Source organism: Narcine bancroftii, chromosome 11 (genome assembly GCF_036971445.1).
Source record: "Narcine bancroftii isolate sNarBan1 chromosome 11, sNarBan1.hap1, whole genome shotgun sequence".
Classification (NCBI taxonomy): domain Eukaryota; kingdom Metazoa; phylum Chordata; class Chondrichthyes; order Torpediniformes; family Narcinidae; genus Narcine; species Narcine bancroftii.
This window is the reverse complement of record NC_091479.1, coordinates 19,011,887-19,033,345: the sequence shown is the minus strand read 5'-3', so window position 1 is coordinate 19,033,345 and position 21,459 is coordinate 19,011,887. Positions and strand designations below refer to the sequence as shown.

Genomic DNA, 21,459 nt, shown 5'->3' with positions numbered 1-21,459 from the left:
GGATTCCTTTATCTACAATCCAAGAAAATTTGATATCCACATACATTCTAGAATATATATTTTGTGCCACTTGTGTCTTGATACCATTCTAGTTAACATTGGTCTCCCGAATGGCATTTAATGCAGTCATTTCTCTCTATGTCAAATTCCATATTCTGCCAACAGATGGAAAACAATAAGGTTAGGCCTCAGTGCTTTGTTTTTTTATTTTGGAGCATTCCTGAAATTTGCTGTGAATGGCCTTCACTTAACCAGCACGTGGACAAATAACAGAGCAGGCTACAAATTGTCTGACTGAACCCCCCACCACCTCCCCTCAAACATTCCAGTGATCAACATTAGTTCCTTTGAGTCCAAGGACTATTTCTAGTTTTATTCTGAGTTTCAAAGAAATTTAATCCTGATTTGGGGACTATAATTCCACAATCTCCATCAGTACCGGAACATCAGAGGGCTGCTTTCTTAATCCCCTGCTCTACTCTCTGTACCCCCATGAATGTGTGGCTCAGAACAACACCATCTTCAAATTCTCTATCATGGGAGTGGGTTGTATAAAACGGGGTGAAGAGTTAGCCATACACGACGGAGAGTGAAAACTTGACCAAATAATGCAACATCACACACAATGCCACTAAAACCAAGAAATTGATTGTTGACTTCAGGAAGGGAAAACCAAAGGTGTACGATCCAGTGATCGTTGGGGAAAACAGAGATGGAGAGGTTGAGAACATTTAAATTCTTCGGAGTCATTAACTCAGAGGTTCTTCCTGGACCCAACACAGTAATAGCATCGTGAAGAAAGCACGACAGCACCTCCATTCCTCAGGAGTTTGTGGAGGTTTGCTATGATACCTGGCAAATTTCTACAGATGTGTGCTGACTGGCTGCATCATGGTCTGGTATGGGGACACATATCCCTGAACATAAAGTCCTCCAAAAGGTAGTGGACACAGGCAAAACCCTCCCCACTATCAAGTACATCTACAGGGGACACTGCTGTCGGAAAGAACAGCGACCATCAAGAATCCACACCACCCACACACACAGCACTGCTGCCATCAGGAAAGAGGTCGAGGGGCCACCAACTCACATCGCCAGGTTCAGAAACCGCTGCTACCCTTCCACCGTCAGTCTCCTTAATATCTTAATCAAGCGCACTGATTTCTTCTCTGTATTGTTTTCATTTTTGTTTACATGTGTCCAGTTTTTTTTCTCACTACCAATAAGCGATACTTCTGCCTGGCCCGCAGAGAAATATCTGGGTTGTATGTGATATCATGTATGTACTGACGATAAACCATAAAATCTAATTGTAAAAAAATTGTCAACAATTATGTGATTTTGGCCATTCAAACCATCTGTTTCATACTGGAAAAATGTTAGATGGTTAATTCCATATTTTAAGGCCAATACCTTTTCAGGAATTGGCTGAAATGATAGGTCATTGAATGTTAGTCAGTAAAGAAAATGTTCAGTGTTAGTTTGGCTCCATCCTACCTCTGATTCAGGAATGGCAATTCACCCATTACTCAGCTTTTTTTAATGCAGTTTATGGGGGCTGCAGTCTGAGACATTGGCTAAAATCTCAAACTGAGGTTCTATCAATCTGCTTATCTAATAATAAAGATCCCTCGACACTCAAACTCAATCTTGCCCAGTAGTTGGCCTTTGCTGTGTTTAGGTTATGGAGATTTGCTAAGTGTGAATTAAGCCATTGGATGTAAAGGAACAGAGCTCCCGAGGTTGTTGGATATAGAGGCAGCATTTCCTATTATTGGAAATTTTTGACCTAGAGGTTACAATTTAAGACAAGATTAAATATTTTTCTATCAGAGGGTTATGTATTTTTGCAACTCTGCTTCTACTCCCCTTGAATGAAGAGAGCCTGAATATTTATTTTAAGATTTAGGAAGGGAATGGAAAGATTAAAGCAGGTTTAAGTTTACAATCTTTTTGAAATGCAGAGCAACTCAAAGGGCCAATGTTTGTAAGCGTCCATTTAAAAAAAACATATTTTCTTTCTTATTTACTATTCATACCAAATGTTATGGATGGTTATCTAATATTGAATTAGGCTTATGTAGTTACAAATTTTGACAATGTTTAATGTCAAGGAAACTTTTTCCTGGACATTTTAATTCTTTTTTTATGGTCACTGGATGAAAATATCACCCAACCACAGATGTTAAATCGCACCTTTGTGTTCAATCTAAACCAGAACAGATTTATTAAAATTTGGTTCCTGAATTTCATAGGCCGTGTCCAACACAAGCCCATGCAACCTGCATGTCCTTGTCTTCAGGAGAGCATCAGTTGCTTTGTGGAAGGACATCCACTTGTGCGAGCCCCGAACAGCCAACAGCCACCTTTCACAGATTTTCTGATCGACCAGGTAAGGTTCTTTAATTTTTATTGTTATTCCTGCTTTCTTCCTTATTTTACCTGCTGCCTTTATTTGTAGTTGTCTATTTGTTGTCCTATTTCCTTCTCTCTTGTCCAAACTCCATTTCTGCCATTATTTCATTCTCCTCAAAAATCTTACCTTTGACCCAGCTGTTCACCCCCCCCTCTCCTCCAATAACACCCAACTTATAATCTTCAAGGTCTTTTGCGATTTCTTCTTCCCGCTTGCAATCAGTTGGCAGAATTTGAAACCAGTCTGGTTTTGGACTTGCCTGGCCCCTGAGCAACCACAGGCAAGGCCACCCACAGTTTTCAGTTGCCTCATCTCTCCAGGTCTTCCCACATTTCTTTGCAATATTCTGTGATGGTTAGTCCTTCTCCTCCATCATTGGACCCTCTTTTACACTCTTGTTTGTGATAGAATGCATCTCCAGGCCAAGCATCATTTACACAGAAGACTCCACCTTGACTCGTCCATCACTGAAGGGATGGACGAGATTGAACACTATTGATAAATCAGAAAGAAAAGCGGAGTTTCTCTCCACAATCCAAACTCTTGACACACTCTTCAGTCTTTCACTAACTCTGCCCTTCTGTTAAACCACCTAGATTGTCTATAGTCTGTGGTGAGGAAAAAGCGGATCTTACAGCAGAGAGGAAACCATTCAGTCCTTGCCATCTCCTCATTAGAGCAACCCTGTCAGTCACCTCCATTTGCTCTAATCCAAAGGCCCTGCAAATTATTTTTACCATTTATGCCCCTCCATTCATTTTGGATGCCTTTAGTATCACAATACAGTGAAGTGCCATTCAAAGGGTGGTAAAGAGTCAACACACTCTGGTTTCATTTTGCAAAAAGGAAATAAAGTGGATTGATTGGGGATCACTTTGAAGCCCTTATTTTGCTCTTTCTGCCCAAAACCTTGAATGTTTGCCCTCAAACTGTCAGTGGGAACATTTTCCCTTTATTGACCCATTCTACACCAGTCATGGTCTTGTATATAAAATCTCAACCTCTCAAGGAGAACAAAGCCAGAATCTCGAGCATAAACTTGCACTGGAAATTCCTCATCCCTGGAGCCCTAGACCCGAGACAGTTATATCTAAAGTAAAGTGAGGTCACCCAAATTGTGTAAACTAACACTGGTGTGAGAGATGTTTGAAGGTTGAGCCAAGTATATCAGATCTTTGGATTCATTCAGAGGAGAAAAGGAGGAAGGTAATATTGAACCACAGAGTCTCATCTGCAACATTATTTTCCTTCAGTCTAACAAGTACCATACTCCCAGCAGTTTATAGACCCCTTCCTTGCCCTTCCCTAGGCTTGATTGAGCACTTGTTTTCAGAACCATGAATCTCTGCTCGCTTTTCTGTTCCAACAATTTTTAATTCTTAGTCATCAATTCCTCTCTAGATCCAAGCCTCTACTCTAAGCAGGATTCTCCCTCCTCCTGGTATCAGCTAAACCTGTCCAATACAATCTTCATGGCTTCTTGTCTTCCTTCCATATATTGTCACGTTGCCCCTCTTAGTTTGGATTCCCATTTTCTGGGACTGGTTTTCTTCCCAACCACCAGCTGGTTCGTATTGGTGTTTATACTGTAGTTTACCCACGGACCCAGTCCTGAGCATATATCATGAAAGTTTAAAAAAAAATAGCCAGTGTCTAAAGAGTTAAGTTCATCAGAGGACAGAGAAATGTAGGACATAGGTGTAGGTTGGAAGTTGTCTGCAAATTAAAAAGTATTGCTGCATGGAGGCATGGTTTGCTTCATCACCCAAGGGTGGGGACTGGAATTAAATATCAAGTAATCGGTGATGAAAATTCTCACATCCATGGGGTGGGAATGTCATTGATGACCAGGCAGTTGGGCCTAATCACGCCGAGGAACACCTGCAGTAATATTCTTGGGGTGGATTGTGATGACTGACCAGTGAACACAACCTTGTTTGTGTACTGGATACAACTATAGATATTTTAACAAGGCTTCAATAAGAAAATATGGATATTTCTTGAGAGAGCAGAGGCAAGGAGACAGTTATGGCCCTGGTCATCTTTGAAGCCAATGGGCTGGAGAAACTCAGCAAGTCGAAGTGTACTTTACGTGGCAAAGATAAAGATACGTAGCCAATGTTTTGGGGTTGATCCCTAAGTCAAGGCATGACCAAACGTGGGCAGGTGCATTTTCTCAGGCCTGGATGGATGTATGCCTTGATCAAGGGCTCAAGCCCAAAAGATTGGTTATGTATCTATCTTTGCCACGTAAAGTACACTTTGACCTGTTGAGTTCTCCAGCGTTGTGTTTTTACTACAGCCAGAGTGTCTGTAGACTTTCGTGTTTGACTGGAAGTCAAAGGGACAACAGTTCAATGACTGAAGTTAACACCTCATGAAAGAAGAGATCAGTGTTCAATCTCAACCCCAGAATATCACTGCAAGAGGTCCCTTGGGCAGTGTCTTGGGACCAATTATCTACAATGAGCTTCATTCTAGTTTAAGATTGGATGTTGGATGATTATTGCAAAATATTAATTTATATTCGCAAAGCTTCAGCATGAAAAAAGCATTCAGTAATATCTCTAAAATATTCTGGCATGGGGTGACGTAAATAAACATTTACATCACAAAACTGTCAGGCAATAGCCATCTTCTGAAATGAAATCTAATGACCAACCCTCAAGATTCAAAATCATTTTCATGGCTGAGCTCCCCCACCACATCCTGGGCATTCCCTTGACCAGGAACTCTAGAAACAATTACTGCGTCTTTGACATCCTGACATCCCCAATGCTCCCATGATCCTACATGAATGATGACAGCTTCAATTAAGCCACATGCTTGGATTGGTATTCTAAACACGGGGTTGTGCTTTGTACAATTCACAGAATGCACTTACTTGCCTAGGCTATAATGGCACCTCCCAAACCCACAACTTCTTCCACCAAGTAAAAGAGCTTCAGTCATGCAGAACCACCACCACCATCAGTTGGTTCCTTCATTCGGATTACAACAGTTCAAGGTGGCTACTTTGGACCGCACCTTCTCTCAAGCAGTTAGGGACAGGCAGTAAATGCTGGCCTTCTAGATGCCCAGATCCTGAAAGATAAAATTGACATTAGTCCAGATCTTAATTCCACATTATCCTGGCCCAATCTCAAAACCAGATGAACTGTTCATTGTTCTGGTTCAGTTCATGAACATGCAGGAGAAATTCAGCAAGTTATAGCAGTGGTTTTCAACCTTTTTCTTTCCACTCACATTCCGCCTGAAGTAATCCCTATGCCATAGATGCTCTGTGATTAGTAAGGGATTACTTAAGGTGGGATATGGGTTGGAAGGAAAGGTTGAGAATCACTGCTCTAGACCCGGTTGTTACTGAAATATTTTGCTTGAGAAAAATTGTCACTGGCCCATTTCCTTTGGAGTTATGAAATCGTGCACATAACGAGTCAACGAGGGACGATTAAAACAGTGGTTTTCAAATTTTATTTCCACTTACAGACCATCTTAAGTAATCCCTTACTAATCACAGAGCACCTTTGACATAGGGATTACTTAAGGTGGTATGTGAGTGGAAAGAGAGTTTGGGAAATCACTGATTTAGTAAAGGAAGTCAATATTTGCCTTCTACTTCCCATGAATGCTGCATGACCTGCTGAGTTTCTCCAGCATCTGCAGATTTTTCTTGTTTGCCTCATTTATTCTGGTTCCTGTTTTGTGCAGATATTGCGTGGATTGCTAGCATCGTCTATCCAATGTTGAATACTCTTCTAAGACATCTATTGCATTAGGACATCCCACTTGAACTTTGGTTCATTTCCATAGGGGACGCAATCAACCTCATGATAACAAGAGGAATGTCAGGTCAAACCTGATGTCTGATAGGTCCTTTTCTAACCCTCCCCCCCCCCCCCAGTCTTATTTCTTAATCAGGTATTTATCCTGTTGTATACGCAGGAGTCAATTGGCAGAACTTGAACGCTTGCCCCTTGAGTCTGTTCCACAGATCATTACTCTCAGGGAACTGAATATCCAAGATTCTAATCAGGCTCTTGTTAATTATAGTCACAGTTGAGTGGCCTTTCCATCCCTAACTTTGAGGGACCTCATTATGGTGTTGTATTTTCATCTTGCTCATTATTCTGAATACAGTGATTTTGCCTGGAGAGCAACTGAGAACAAGGAGAAGGTGTCAGCCATCTGGCCCCTTGAATGTGCTTTGCCATTCAATAAGATCTGGCTGTGCACCCAGGTCCAGTTCCCCATAACCCTTATTTCCTTTATTCTTCAGAAATCTATGCATCTTTTATGCTTCCTTGGGCAGAGAATCAGTTCATCATCATCTTAAATCTACTCCCTTGAACTTTGAGCCGGTTTCCAGGTTCTAGTCTCACCTGCTTTCACCTTAACAATTCTGTTCATAATTTTATGGTTTTGCAAGATCCCGCTTCATCTTTCTGAACTCAGTATTATTCCAGGCCACTCAGTCTCTTCTCAAAATAACCCTTTCATTTTGAGGATCCTTTTATTTCTGGAATCAACCCGATGCATCCTTCCTCAAGGAAGGAGACCAGGACTGCATGCAGATGCAGCCTCACCAGTACCTTGTTCAGTTCCAGCAGATCCTCCCTGCTCTTCAATCCAATCCTTCCAGCGATGAATAGCAATGTTCTATTTGCCTTCTTGATTACTGCTGCACCTTCTGTCTAACTATGCAATTCATGGCCAATCACTCCCAGGTCTCTGTGCAACCACATATGGCAATTTTTCATCATTTAAATAATAGCCTCATCTACTATTCTATCTTTCCATAGCGGTTACGTCACATTTACCAACACATCCATCTGCCCACTCTCACTTAACCTCTCTGTACAGTATCTCTCTGCAGACACAAATAGCTTTTCTACTCAATCAGTTGCCATCCTCCTCTTGTATTCACACAAATATGTTAACCAGCATAAACCAATCCAATAAGCAATGCTTGTGTCCCAAGGATTTTGAATTCATTTGAAGATAGATGAAGTCAGCTAACAATAATGAAAATTACACATAAACCATAACTGTGGTGTTTAAAATCCTGGGCCGATAATCTACTCAAACTCAAATAATAATGTTATTGGAAGGCATGGCAAGACACTTCACTGGAGCCCCAAAAATAGCCAGTGAGCCACATTTAGGTTCAAATCCCACACTGTAAGGAAATTTGTACGTTTTCCCCATGTCTGCGTGGGTTTTCCACGGTGCCTCGGATTTCCTACCGTTCAAAAGTGTAGGTTAAATGGGTAGCACAGACTCGTCCACTGAACTGCCCTGTTACTGTGCTGAATCCCAAATTTGAATTTAAGGAGACTTGGGTCAGATGATCAAAGTTTTGGTCTGAGACAAGTTTACAAAATACAAGAACAGGCCAAGGTTAAGAATTTCATTAAGCAGCTCAAGATGGATAAATAGAAGTGATCTCAAATCCCACCCACCCTGTCCTTGCCACCACCCACCCTCTATCATAATGCTTACTCCTCCATGGATACTCTTTACTTCAGTGTCATCCGTGGACTAATCCCATATCCATTAGGTGGTGAACACCAAACTCAGTGAATGAATTTCTCATCTGCCCGAATTGGCCAGACCCTCATTTTGAGGGCATTAATCCTGGTTAGAGATAGCCTAATCAGGGGAAAGATAGGCTCTATATCGGTCAAAACCCAGAAGAATTTAGTAGAGTTGTTATCTGGTAAAAATATACAAAGTCAAGACAACACAGAGCGAATCTGTTTAACCTCCTGTCATACATCTTCCAGTATCAGGAATCAATCTGGAGAAGTAGAAACAACACTGGAGAAACTCAGCAGGTCGAACCATGTACTTTATTTGGCAAAGATAAAGATACAAAACCAACATTTCAGAATTATTAGCAGGTTAGCGTCTAAGACTTTCATGTTTTACCACATCAATCTGGTGAACCCCCCTCCATCACAATCACACCCTAAGCCCGTAGAAGGGTAGATCAGACCTGTGCACACTGTTGCCTAAGCCGACCAACCAGGAACCATTACAACTGGACGATGACAACATTTCTCAAAGCCAAAACGGTTTGCTTCATTAGCTGCTTTCCAAAATGGCATTTTAACCTTGTGATTGCAAACAAGGACACCTAGGTTTCTCTGAATACCAGTGCTGTTTAAACCTACCATTTTTTGTTTACTTCCAAAGCAGAAAACTCAAGAAATGTATTCTTTTTTTTCTGCCAGGTCTCTGTCCATTTACGTCTCCTTGAAGCCCATCTTAATCCATTACCTAGCACTGCCTCTCACTAAACTTGGATCCATCACTTGCCCCTCTTCTCAAATTGTTAATCTTGTAGCACCCCAGTGATCACAACCTCCCCAGCCTAAAAATGATCAATAGGTTAATTGATCCTCATCCATGCATGTGTATCATCTCCCAATGTTCATTCTAATTTTGTTTAATACATCTAGCATATATGAAGACCTTCAAAACTTCAAATGCATGATGTCATTGTCAATACTGCTGGATGAAGTTGAACATTTTTCAGCCATGGTTTCATCATCTCTGGCCAATGCCATTATTTTCCAAATGTTCTACTTTATTATAGATTATAATTTTAAAAAAAAACTTGTTAAAACCCATTTCTCAGTTGAATACTTGAAAACAGGTGAATACTTGAAAACAGGTGACCAACATGAAAGTCTTGGCTCAGTTTTGAACTGATGAAAATTTTAATTTAGACTTGCAGCACAGTAACAAAGCCCCATGCTCCCAAAATAACCCATTAACCTACTAACCCCACATGTTTGGAATCGTGGGAGGAAATTTGAATACAGAGGAAACCTATGCAGACACATGAAGAATATACAAACTCCTTCTAGACAGCACCAGGCGGTGCTGTGACAATGTTGAACTAACCACTACAGTAACCATGCCACTGTAATGATCCAGGTACCACTCTGATCCCATTGAATGGATCTGAAGAGTCGAGGAAAGGATTCATACCCAGTCGCCTAAATATGCCTGGGATTGTGTGATCTCAGAAGCTAATCAGGCTCAGGCCTGGTCAGTACTTGGAGGGGAGACCACCTGGGAACACCAGGTGCTGTAGGTTTCTGTGAGGGGCGCTGGACAAAATGGAGACTCTTTCTGCCTTAAGGTAGTCAAAAGTTAAAGAATTTCATGTATGTGATTAGTTTTAGATGTCACAATAGCACTGTATTTTCAGATCTTTGCTCCAGTATAAAGTGTTGCAATGAACTAATGCATTTGCTGGACCAAGAAATACATTTTAATTGGTAACTTCACTGTACTGTGAAATCCCACCAGATGTCACATGGACATGTAAAAATTGAGAACTTCCCTGCACAGGTACAAGGTGAACTTCGACGAATTACAATGCTTATGTCAGTTTAAGGTAACCCCCCAAAAAATTCTTCTTTAAATTCAATGTGGTCATTGCTGGGAAGGCCTCCTTTTATTGCTGGGCTGCACACAATCTTGTAAAGGTGGCAGTTAAGTGTTAAGCCAATCGTTCAACTTGGGGTTGCTTCCAGCAATCACATTCAAAGCTCCAGTATGCATTTTCTTTTCCACAAGGTTGCTTCTTCTCTCAGTGGCTGACCATGGAATGCAGCAGAGAGGCTGGTGAAATAGAGAACAAAAAATTCAAATTGTCCACCTGTTTATACAAAATATCGACCAACGTCCAAGTCAGGTTCACAGATCAGTCCATCTGCGATAGGGAAAGTTTGAGAGATTAAAGATTGCACTCTGTTCCTCATTCTTGTCTCTTGCCACCATTCCCCTCTCCATTTATAGTCTGTCTTTAGTAACAAAATTGGAAATGCTGAGCATGTCAGGCAGCATCCATGGGGAGAAGTGGTAATGCTTCCTGTAATTAATCTCAGGAGAATTCTGAGGAAGGGTTATTAAGCTGAAAGATTAATCCTTTCATTTACGTATCTGATCAGGCTGCATCTAGAACATTAAGAATAGTTTTGGTCGTCTTAACCAAATATTGGAAGTGTGTCAACCTGGATTGAAAAATGGCTTCTAGTTGGCAGAAGTGTCTTCAGGCTGGAAGACAACAGGGGATTAGCTCCTCACCTCATTTATTTACATTTTATTCCTTCCTCCAGGTCATTAATGTAAATTTTCCAAGTTTTGCCATTTATACAAAAATGGGTGGAAGAGCATGTTGTGATTGAGATATTGTGAGTGCAATGGATGTCAATTTAGTAATTGGGTTAAAAACCTGGAAAATTGAGTTTAGTGAAGGGATTTGGTAAAAGGTATAATGTACGTTTATTGTCACCTGAAGTGTACAGGTACAATCTGACAAAACGGCATTCGCTGGTCCTTGGTTCAAAAACAAAAGGCACATTATGGGAAGTGCTAGATCATGCACTTTGGTAAAAGGCATAATGTACGTTTATTGTCACCTGAAGTGTACAGGTACAATCTGACAAAACGGCATTTGCTGGTCCTTGGTTCAAAAACAAAAGGCACATTATGCAATTAGAGACACATCACAAATGAGGGATGTTCGGACAGAGTTAGGTCTTTTAGTGCACAAATTATAAAAGGGTAGAAGGCAGGTTCAGTTCGGAGCAAGGCAGCAGGGAACACATTCCTCATTGTTGGAGTTTAAGAATAGGGAAGTTTTCTTCCAGTTCTACAGGGTGTTGGCAAGGCCACATCTGGAACATTGTTCAGTTTTGGCACCCTGAATCAAAACAGATGGTGGCATTGGAAGCAGCCTTAAGGTTCACCAGGCTGATTCCTGGGATGAGTGGGCTGTTCTCGTGTATTGATTTGTTGGAGTTTAGAATGAGAGTTGACCTTCCCCAAATAAGATCCTAAGGAGGCTTGACAGGGTTAGATACTGCAACTCACAAACAAGGGGACGGTTAGAATATAGCAATCAGTTATTTCAAAATTAGGTGCTGATAATTTAATTTTTTGAGATTAGTACATCTCTGGAATTCTCTGCCCCCATGGGTGTTGGAAGCCAGGTCATTGGCAATGCAAAGATTTGAAAGATCAAGCAATTGGGAGCAGGCACAGAAGGAGAGCAGAGTTCAGGGGCAGATCAGCCATGTTGAATCAAGGAATGAGTGACTTTCTCTTTCTCCACTTCTGTATACTGCTGAATCTGCAATGGGATTTGATTTTAGATTCTGAGATTAGATCTTTGCCTGCCCACTTTTCTCCACTACTTCCTTTTACTCAAAGTATGGGACAGTTGCCCCTCGATCCAGATCACGTCGCACCCGACATGGGAAATCTGAAACAAGCTCAGATCCCACCCGTGATGTCTGTAAGGAGTTTATGTCTGCTGTTCTGGTTTCCTCCCACCCTTCAAAAACCATTCTTCGAGCGGTGTAGGTGAATTGGGTGACATGGGTTCATGGTCTAGAAGGGCCTGTTACCATAGTGTGTGTCTAAATTCAAATTTAAAAAGAATGATTAATCTTGACCCTTCACAATACTGACATGTATGTCAGCGTCATCATTTTGTACCTTCACCTCACATTTCCCAAATTCCGTGGACTTCCAAAAGCCTTGCTTGAACGGTTGGTTTTCGCGTGTAGCAGGATGCCACAAAACAATCATTTTGTGTTCTATCGAGGCCAATCAGTTCAATGCAACAGTTGCAAACAAACAAGTGAAGGGACTAGCATAACAAGTTAAATGGTGCGAAGCAGAGAAAAAAAAGTTAAACAATGCTAGAACCCACTCTTCATTTTGTCAGTGAGATGCATTTAAGAGTCTGATAGCAGCAGGAAAAACTGTATTTGTAGGTCGATGTTTCCAAGCACATGAATCCTCTGCCTGGAAGGAGGGAGGGAAAGAAAGAAGCGTGTGATTAGGGTCTTCTAGGTTTCTAGCTTTCCTGAGATAGGAGAAGGTATAGTCAGTCAAAGGATTTAAATTATATAAACGAGATTAGTTTTCTTCCAAGATGAGCTGTAATAGATTTCTCATATTCATACCATGTGGCAGTGTGGTGAGAAAGGAACCAGCAGGAATGCCCTCTAGCACAATTTACCCAAGCCAAGTAGCTGTAAAGGAAATCAATATTGATAGTGCAATACATTGGCTTGACTGGAATCTGAAGTTAGCCTCTTCTCATAAATAATTGAGATGTTCCTAAATTTTTGCCTTCAGCAACTTCAATCATTTTTTCTTTAAATCAAAAGAACACGTAGTGCAACATGAATCAGGGATCAGTAGAGGGATTTGAAGCCAGCGCTGTCTGCTAGGAGTTTGTACGTTCTCCCCATTTCTGTGTGGGTTTCCTCCCACCATTCAAAACGTACTCGGGGTGTTGGTCAATTGGGCAGCCCGGGCTCGTGGGCTGAAAGGGCCTGTTACTGTGCTGCATGTCCAAATTTAAATTTAACAATTCTTTAGACCTATTGGCAAAACCAGGTTGCTGTCTAGAACAAATGTCATGTAAAGCTCAAATCTTTTCACCTGCCACCTAACTGTTTTCTCAAAAAAAAACTGGTGACATTAATTCTGCTGTTCAAGTTCATTGAGTGCAACATTATCTCTGAGCAACTCCACTTTCCCTCATCTACCAAAAAATTATTAGCTCAATCAATAACCAAACCAAAATACTCTCCCTCCAGTTCTATTCTCTCCTCTCTTCCACCTCCTCATTCTGCTGTAAGAGGGAATGTATTTCTTTGAACCAATTAATGTTTTGCCAATTTTCATCTGTTATCCAGTTATAAAAAGACTTCCTTGCCTCACATACCATTCATTCAAACAAGTTCACAGAACACCACCATCTTCAAAAGCCTGTATTTAATACGATGCACTGTATAGAGATTGCACACTGTGGAAACAAGCCTTTCAATTAATCTGTGTTCCTAGTACTACAGATTTTTTTCCATTCAATTAACTTTTCTCACTCTAGAACCCACTCTTCATTTTTCCCTTATATATGCACCAAACAGTTGCCAAGACTTCAGGAACTGAGATTCAGGGAAAGTTACAGGTTAGGACTTAATTCCCTGGACCATAGAATGAGGGGAGATTTGATAGAGGTTAACAAAATTATGATGGATATAGATAAAGTGCAAGTTAGTTTTTCCCCCACTGAGGGTAGGTGAGAGATAAACCAGATGACATGGGTTAAGGGTGAAAGGGGAAAAAGTTTAGGGGGAACTTTACAGAGTGGTGGGAGTGTGGAACGAGCTGCCAGCTGAGGTGGTGAACGCGGGCTGTGTTTTATCTAAGAATTTGGACAGGTAAATGGATGGGAGGGGTATGGACTGGATGCAGATCAATGGGACTAGGCAGAATACTAGTTTGGCACAGACTAGAAGGGCAGAATGGCCAGTTTTCTGTGCTCTATGGATCTATCTGCTTCAAATTTCTACACATAATATCTGTCTTGTACTTTTACTCCCTTACTGTGGGCTCATCTGTAAGTGGAAGCAGTTGTTCTATTACTCCAGATGTATATATTTTTTTATATATATATATATATAATTTTAATCAACCTGAATCATGTCCTCTGCTCCAGAATGCAGAATGTTGAGAGCTGCGTTGTTAATTCTGAGGTTTTTGTTACAATCATTTGCATTTTGCTACTGCTTTAATATCCTTTTAGCGTGGAGGCAGTGGTCCCTCACTCTAGTACTTGATTTATTGTTTAGGTACCTGTTCAGCTACTTTAGTCTCCTTTAGCCAAATTTCCAATTTCCTACATTTAATTTCAATTACCGCATGTCTATACCACAAGCCTAATGTACACTGGATCCCTGGAAACAGACAATGTTTTGCCAACATTGGATTCATATTTAGAAAGGATTAATAAAACTTGCTCAAAGGCAGCTCTTTTGGTGACAGAGGTAGAAAAAAATAGGATTCCAGAGGGGCATTTCCACCCTCGCAATGTCTTATATGACAGTTACACCCATATTTTAGAAGCTGTTGATTTTTGTTCCCACATCTTCCTTTCCCCATTATCAGGAATACAGGATCCCACCAAGGCAACGATGTGGGTAACACATGCCACATTCCTGGTCACATGCAGCTCTGTCAATCCTGATTTGGCGAAATAAACTTAAAATTATTCACAAAACTGATCTGTACAGAATATATAATAACACACTTCTGAAAGTTTTCCCTCACAGCATGACAAATATAGTTCTTTAAAAGTCTCAGTGTGACTCAAAATTGATCACTTAGCAATTGCATTTGTAAATGAAGTCATCAGCTTAGAGGCACACACGATTTTGTCCTTTTCAGATTAGCGAGGCCCAAGCTTTAAAATGCAGATATTGTAGATAATGACAACATGCCCACACTTAAGCCACAAGGCAATAAAAAATTAATCTATTTTGCAGTATTTAATTGCAAACTTCATACTTTTCTTTAGAACCTCCCCCCCACCCCCAAAAAAAATTTCAGAGCTGAAAACCCTAACCTTGCTCCCATAGTGCACAATCTTGAATTGGGAAAGGTCATTTGCTCCTCCAAATGGCCATAAATTCTTAATCCAAAACATTGTACAGATAATCACCAAAATATCACAGAAATAAACAACTAGGCAGTTACAATATCATTTTAATTACATATAATCGCCCTGATACTGATTCAATAGGAAGAATTAAGCACACTGTTTACCACTTTAAGTACAAGGAAGAAATTTTAATGCATCACAAATAACAATTGTCCACAATACTGCCATTAGAAAAATCTTTTAAAAAATTAAAAAAAAACTTTATTTATTCGTTCAACAAGGTTATTACATACAGTAAAAAAAATACATTATGAACGATAAAAAAAAATTTATATATAAAAAAGAAAGAAGAACCCTCCCCCTCTCAGCCAGCTCTCTTTAGGAGAGCCAAAAAAAACCTGAAATATATTTACTAAAATCTAATCAAGGTAAATCTAAATGTAAATATTCTGAATATAAAGACCACTTATTAAGAATAAAAAAAGAATAATTATCATGTAAAACATAAGTGATTTTTTCCATGACCAAACAAGATTTCATCTCATTGTGCCATCTATTAATATCAATCACATTAGCATTTTTCCATGTACTTGCTATACATTTTTTTGCTACAGATAAAGCTAAATATACAAAAGCAATCTGAAATTTATCTAATCCCAAATCCTTCAAAGGATTCAACTCACCCAACAAAAATATTGTCGGGTCCAGAGGTAATTTGGATATAAAGTTCTAAAAACTTGGATATTGTTCTAAAAACAATTGAATTGCTTTCCAAAAAGATTGTATATATACACATAACCAAACATCATGAAAAAAAGTTCCAACTGAATTACCACATCTAAAACAAGAGTCTGATTTACTAAAACCATCTTTTTTTAATTTTTCAGGTGTTAAATACAATTGATGTAAAAAATTGTAATTAACCATTGCATATCGAACATTTATCAATCTGGTAACATGATCATGACAAATATCTAACCAGTCATCCTCAGAAAAAGTAAGGTTAATATCCTTTTCCCATTTAATCTTAGATCTATCCCATCCCTTTTTTTCCATATTTCCTGTAATATTTGGTAATCAATGAAATATATCCCTTCTTTGGTGCAATCACAAGAAAAGATTCAAATTTAGTCAATTTAGGTAAAATCATATCTCTACCAAATATTTGTTTTACTAGGGATCGAAGTTGATAATAAACGAATAAAGAATTCTCATTAATACCAAAATCTTCCCTCATTTGATTAAAGGATAAAAATTGACCTTCTTTAAAACAATCCCCCAAGTTTTTTATACCTTTAGATTTCCAATGTAATAAGCATTGATTATACATTGAAAAAGGAATAAGTTGGTTATTATATAACGGTGTTAAAGTCAATAATTTACCCTTAGAACCTATCGTTCTATTTTTCCTCATCCATAACTTCATTAAATGTTTTCGTATAGGCACATTATATTGTTGTAATAAATTTAAATTACACTGAAACAAAAATTGACGGATTTCAAATTCAGAAATATTCGCCATCTCAATTTTAGCCCAATAGGGGGCCGTTCCAAATCCATTAATGAACTAATAAATTTAAATTGAGCTGCCTCATAATAATTTTGAAAATGTGGTAAGCGTAATCCCCCAACGCATATTTCCAGGTTAGCTTATTCAAAGCTACTCTCGGAAATTTACCCTTCCATAAAAATTCCCTAACGATTTTATTTCAATCTCGAAAAAAATTCTTATTAAGTAAACACAGAATTGATTGAAACAAATATTGTATATGTGGAAAGATATTCATTTTGATTGTATTTATTCTTCCAATTAAATTTACAGGAAGATCCTTCCACTTAATCAAATCAGCTTTGATCTTTTTCATTAACGGTACATAATTTAATTTATATAAAGATTGATAATCAACATCCACATTTATACCCAAATATTTAATTCGATCAGTCCACTTCAAATTAATAATATTCTTATAAGCTGAATAATCTCCTTCACCTATCGGTAAAATTTCACTTTTTTCCCAGTTAACTTTATATCCAGACAAAGATCCATATTGTGTTAAACACTCCAAGTGTAAAAGTGACTGAGCTGGGTTTGTTAAATACACCAATACATCGTCAGCAAATAAATTAATTTTATACTCCTCATCTAAAACTCTCATACCTTGTATCTGTGTATTTTGTCGTATCAACTGTGCTAAATCACTAATGCAAACAAAGCTGGAGACAAAGGACAACCTTGTCGAGATGAACGAGTTAATTTAAAAGGTTCCGAGATCTGACCATTTGTCAATACCCTGGCTATTGGCTTATTATATAAAGCTTTAATCCAACCAATAAAAGAAGGACCAAACTTAAATTTCTCTAAGATTTTAAATAAAAAGTTCCACTCAACTCTGTCAAAAGCCTTTTCTGCATCAAGAGATATCACCATTGGATGGTATGGGCACTGTCGATATTTATTAATCAAACTAATCATTTGAAGAATATTATCTGAAGCATATCTATTCTTTATGAAACCTGTTTGATCAACATGATTCAACTTAGGTAAAAATTTAGCCAATCGATTCGCTAATACTTTAGCTATTATTTTATAGTCTACATTCAACAAAGAAATTGGTCTATATGAAGACACCTTTAACGGATCTCTATCCTTCTTAGGAATTACAGTAATTAAGGCATTAGAGCATGATTCAGGTAGATCATAATATTCATTAATCTGTCGTAACACATCTCCAAACACTGTAGATAAATCATCATAAAATACCTTATAAAATTCAACCGAAAACCCATCTTCACCAGGTGATTTTCCATTCGGCATTTCCAATATAGCTGATTTAATTTCTAAATCAGTAAAAGGAGCCTCCAGCTCCAATATGTCTTATTCTCCAAGTACCAGTAATTTCAACACTGATAAAAAGGAGTCAATCGATCCGCTCTCCTGTTTTTCCTCAGAAGTATATAATTTCTTATAAAATGAATGAAACTCATCATTAATCTCACGAGGTTTGTAAGTAATAGTCGAATTTCGTCCAACTGCATTAATAATCCTTGATACCTGTTCTTTCTTTAACTGCCATGCAAGTACCTTATGCGCTTTCTCACTCCATAATACCGTTGTTTAGATCTATTAATCAAGCATTCAAATTGATAAGATTGCAATGTATTGTATTTCAATTTCAATCTAGACAACTCTATCTTCTGATTTTCTGTCACATCTCTCTGAAATTCCTTTTCTAATTCATCAATTTGTTTCTCTAGCTCTCCGTCAGATAATTCTTTTTAACCTTAGAGGTATAACTAATTATTTGACCTCTCAAGTAAGCTTTCATAGCATCCCACAATATAAATTTACTCTGAACGGAGTTAACATTTTCTTCCAAAAAGAGATTAATTTGTTTTTTAAAAAATTCAACAAATTCCTCTTGTTTTAACATCGTATTGAATCTCCAACGATAAGCTACACGAACTTTTACAGAACTCTCACAAGTAAAATACAACAAAGAATGATCTGAAATTACCTTACTTTTATATTCTGCTTGCAGTATTTTCCCCTGTAAATGTGCCGATACTAAAAAAAAATCAATTCTGGAAAAAGATTCATGTCTAAATGAATAAAAAGAGAAATCCTTCTCTGTTGGGTTGTGACGTCGCCAAATATCCACTAAATTAAAATCTTTCATCAAAGCTCGAATTTGAATTGCCATTTTAAATTTTTTAACATTTTTTGGAGATTTATCTAATAAAGGTTCCAAAACATAGTTAAAATCTCCTCCAACCAGAACATTTTCATTAGCTTGCCCCAGAAGCAGAAATGCATCCGAAATAAATGTTTCATCATCCACATTTGGTGCATAAATGTTAAGTCCAAAATTCATTAAAAATCTTACAATTCAACTTAAGAATACGTCCTGCATTCATTTCCATTGACTGTAATTCAAAAAATAAATTTTTATGTATCAAAATTGCTACTCCTTTAGCTTTGGAGTTAAATGAAGAAGAAAAAACATGTCCAACCCAGTCCCTCTTCAATTTCATACTTTGTTTTTCATTCAAATGTGTCTCCTGTAAAAAAAAGCAATATCAATCTTCATCTTTTTAATGTAAGCCAAAACTCACTTACGCTTGATTGGGTTGTTTAATCCCTGAACATTAAAGGTAGCAAATTTCAAATTCGACACATCTAATATAACTGCTAAATACCAAAAATAATCACAAAATTAATAATAACAAAGAAAAAAAAGAGAATTTTTTTTATATAGGACCCTCAATTAAAAATATATAGGCCCTCCAAGTAAAAATAATTTTCGTTAATAAGAGAAAAGAAAAACAACAAAAAAAAACTACCAAAAGGTAGTAACTCCCTAAAAAAACTGGGTGTGGATTACCCACTAGTGACTGATGACTAACAAAGAAGTTAGTGCAATCCCCACCTCCCCAGCCGGCCAATCAAAAATATTAACATATGACAAAAAAAATCAGCAGATGGTGAACTCATTTCAAGAGTAGGTGAACTCTTTCCATTCCTGTTCTTTCCACTTCTGCCATTTTGCCCATTTCCAAGTCCATCAGATTTCCTTTTAGGAGATAATGGTGGACTTCTTCTTTGTCCTCTGTCATCCGGTAACGAATTAGCAAAAACCATTGCTTCATGCTCACTCTCAAAGAATTGAGACTGATAATTTCCATAAAACACTTTCAACAGAGCAGGATAACAAAATGTTTACGCCATAAAACATCTTCAACTGGATTAAATTCCAAACAACGAACTAACACAGCTCTTGGGTGTTGACCAGGTAGGGGCGGTCTTCTTTAAGCCCTATGTGCCCTTTCCAACACCAGTCCGTCAGGAAAAGACTCTTTCCCCCAACATCTGGGGAATCCAATTAAAAAAAAATTGGACAGGATCTTGACCCGCTATACCTTCCGGCAAACCCACAATCTTCTGCACTGATTTTCCAAATAGCCTATTCTTTTTGGGTTAACGCTCTTTCCCGGGCATCCTAAATCTTTAACTGATTTTTCCACCTTCACTATTGCTTCTCTTTTGGATTTGTACCTGCTGTTTACATTCAGAAAAAGGAAGCTGCAAATTTTTAAAAAAGTTTTCCCAATAGCTTCTGCCCGAACCGCAGTTCGGTCTGAGCCCCCAATCGGTATTCATTTGAACCAGCTGGTTCAATTGACCAGGAATGACATCCAAATAAGAAGCAATACCTTCAAGCATCACGTAGCCAGGCTGAGGTGCAGTCGGAGATGCGGGATCCGGTTCTGTTGGTGCAGTCGGAGATGCAGGATCCGGTTCTGTCGGTGCAGTCGGAGATGCACGATCCGGTTCCGTCGGAGATGCAGGATCCGGTGCAGTCGGAGATACAGGATTCAGTTCCGTCGGTGCAGTCGGAGATGCAGGATCCGGTTCCGTCGGAGATGCAGGATCCTGTTCCGTCGGTGCAGTCGGAGATGCAGGATCCGGTTCCGTCGCTGCAGTCGGAGATGCAGGATCTGGTTCCGTCGGAGATGCAGGATCCGGTTCCGTCGGAGATGCAGGATCCGGTTCCGTCGGAGATGCAGGATCCGGTTCCGTCGGAGATGCAGGATCCGGTTATGTCGGAGATGCAGGATCCTGTTCCGTCGCTGCAGTCGGAGATGCAGGATCCGGTTCCGTCGGAGATACAGGATCCGGTTCCGTCGGAGATGCAGGATCCGGTTCCGTCGGAGATGCAGGATCCGGTTCCGTCGGAGATGCAGGATTCGGTTCCGTCGGAGATGCAAGATCCGGTTCCGTCGGTGCAGTCGGAGATGCAGGATCCGGTTCCGTCGGAGATGCAGGATCCTGTTCCGTCGATGCAGTTGGAGATGCAGGATCCGGCTCCGTAAAGTTGCAACTCGCTCTCTTCCAGCTCTTCTTCCATTTCCTGTGCAATGGTAGATCGAGTAAGGGCAAGTCCCCTTGATCTTCAAAGGGCAGCATTCTGATCACGAGATCAATAGCTTCAGCACATACCAGCCTGATTCAGACCTTGTTTACCACAGCAGTGAATCCAGTCCGGATTTTGAACTCACTTCGGAGATCAGCAGCCTTTGAGCGAGATCCACCATCCTGCCCTGTCTGCTCCCCACTGCCAAAATGGTGACTTCTTCCCCCCCCTGTCGGCGAGCCAGGACCACTCGTGGCACTTCCGCTAATGACCGGCAAATACCCTGCCTATCAATCGGATGGACGTTTCAATAGACCAATGAAGCCGTACCGCTCAACTCAAATTTAGCAGGCGGACCAATCAGCCTAAGGCACGGGGGCGGGTTGGTGCTGCGCCTCATGTTGTGTGGCTGTGGGCCTGGGCGGGTCATCGGGTGTCCGCTCGGCGGCGCGAGCGACCGGATTGGCAGCGCCTTGGACCCAATCACCTCCCTCGGTTCCGCAGCGGGCCCGTCGGCGGGGGGGGCGGCCAATCGGCGTGAGGGCAGGGCGGGATATCCGCCCGCGGCGTCGGCCGATCGCGCTTGGAAGGGAGGCGGGGCGCGGTTGTCAGGTTACAAACGACAGCGGGGGTGACGGACGTCACCCGGCGCA

The 21,459-nt window shown here is 39.8% G+C and overlaps 2 protein-coding genes across 10 annotated transcripts in view; one reads left to right on the top strand and one right to left on the bottom strand.

The window, feature by feature from the left end:
* Window positions 1–21,459, top strand: part of sin3aa (SIN3 transcription regulator family member Aa) — a 127,970-nt gene that overhangs the window by 9,681 nt on the left and 96,830 nt on the right. For all 9 annotated transcript variants that reach the window (XM_069902793.1, XM_069902791.1, XM_069902792.1 and 6 more), the window contains one exon: window positions 2,256–2,392. The gene's annotated coding sequence lies outside the window, so the exon portion shown is untranslated. The remainder of the gene's footprint in view (window positions 1–2,255; window positions 2,393–21,459) is intronic.
* On the bottom strand, window positions 14,999–21,095 carry omgb (oligodendrocyte myelin glycoprotein b). Its single transcript, XM_069902789.1, has 2 exons — window positions 20,106–21,095; window positions 14,999–18,953 (listed from the first exon to the last, which is right to left on the bottom strand). The coding sequence occupies exon 1, from the start codon at window positions 20,798–20,800 to the stop codon at window positions 20,108–20,110; it is 693 nt and encodes a 230-aa protein (XP_069758890.1). The 5' UTR covers window positions 20,801–21,095; the 3' UTR covers window positions 14,999–18,953; window positions 20,106–20,107.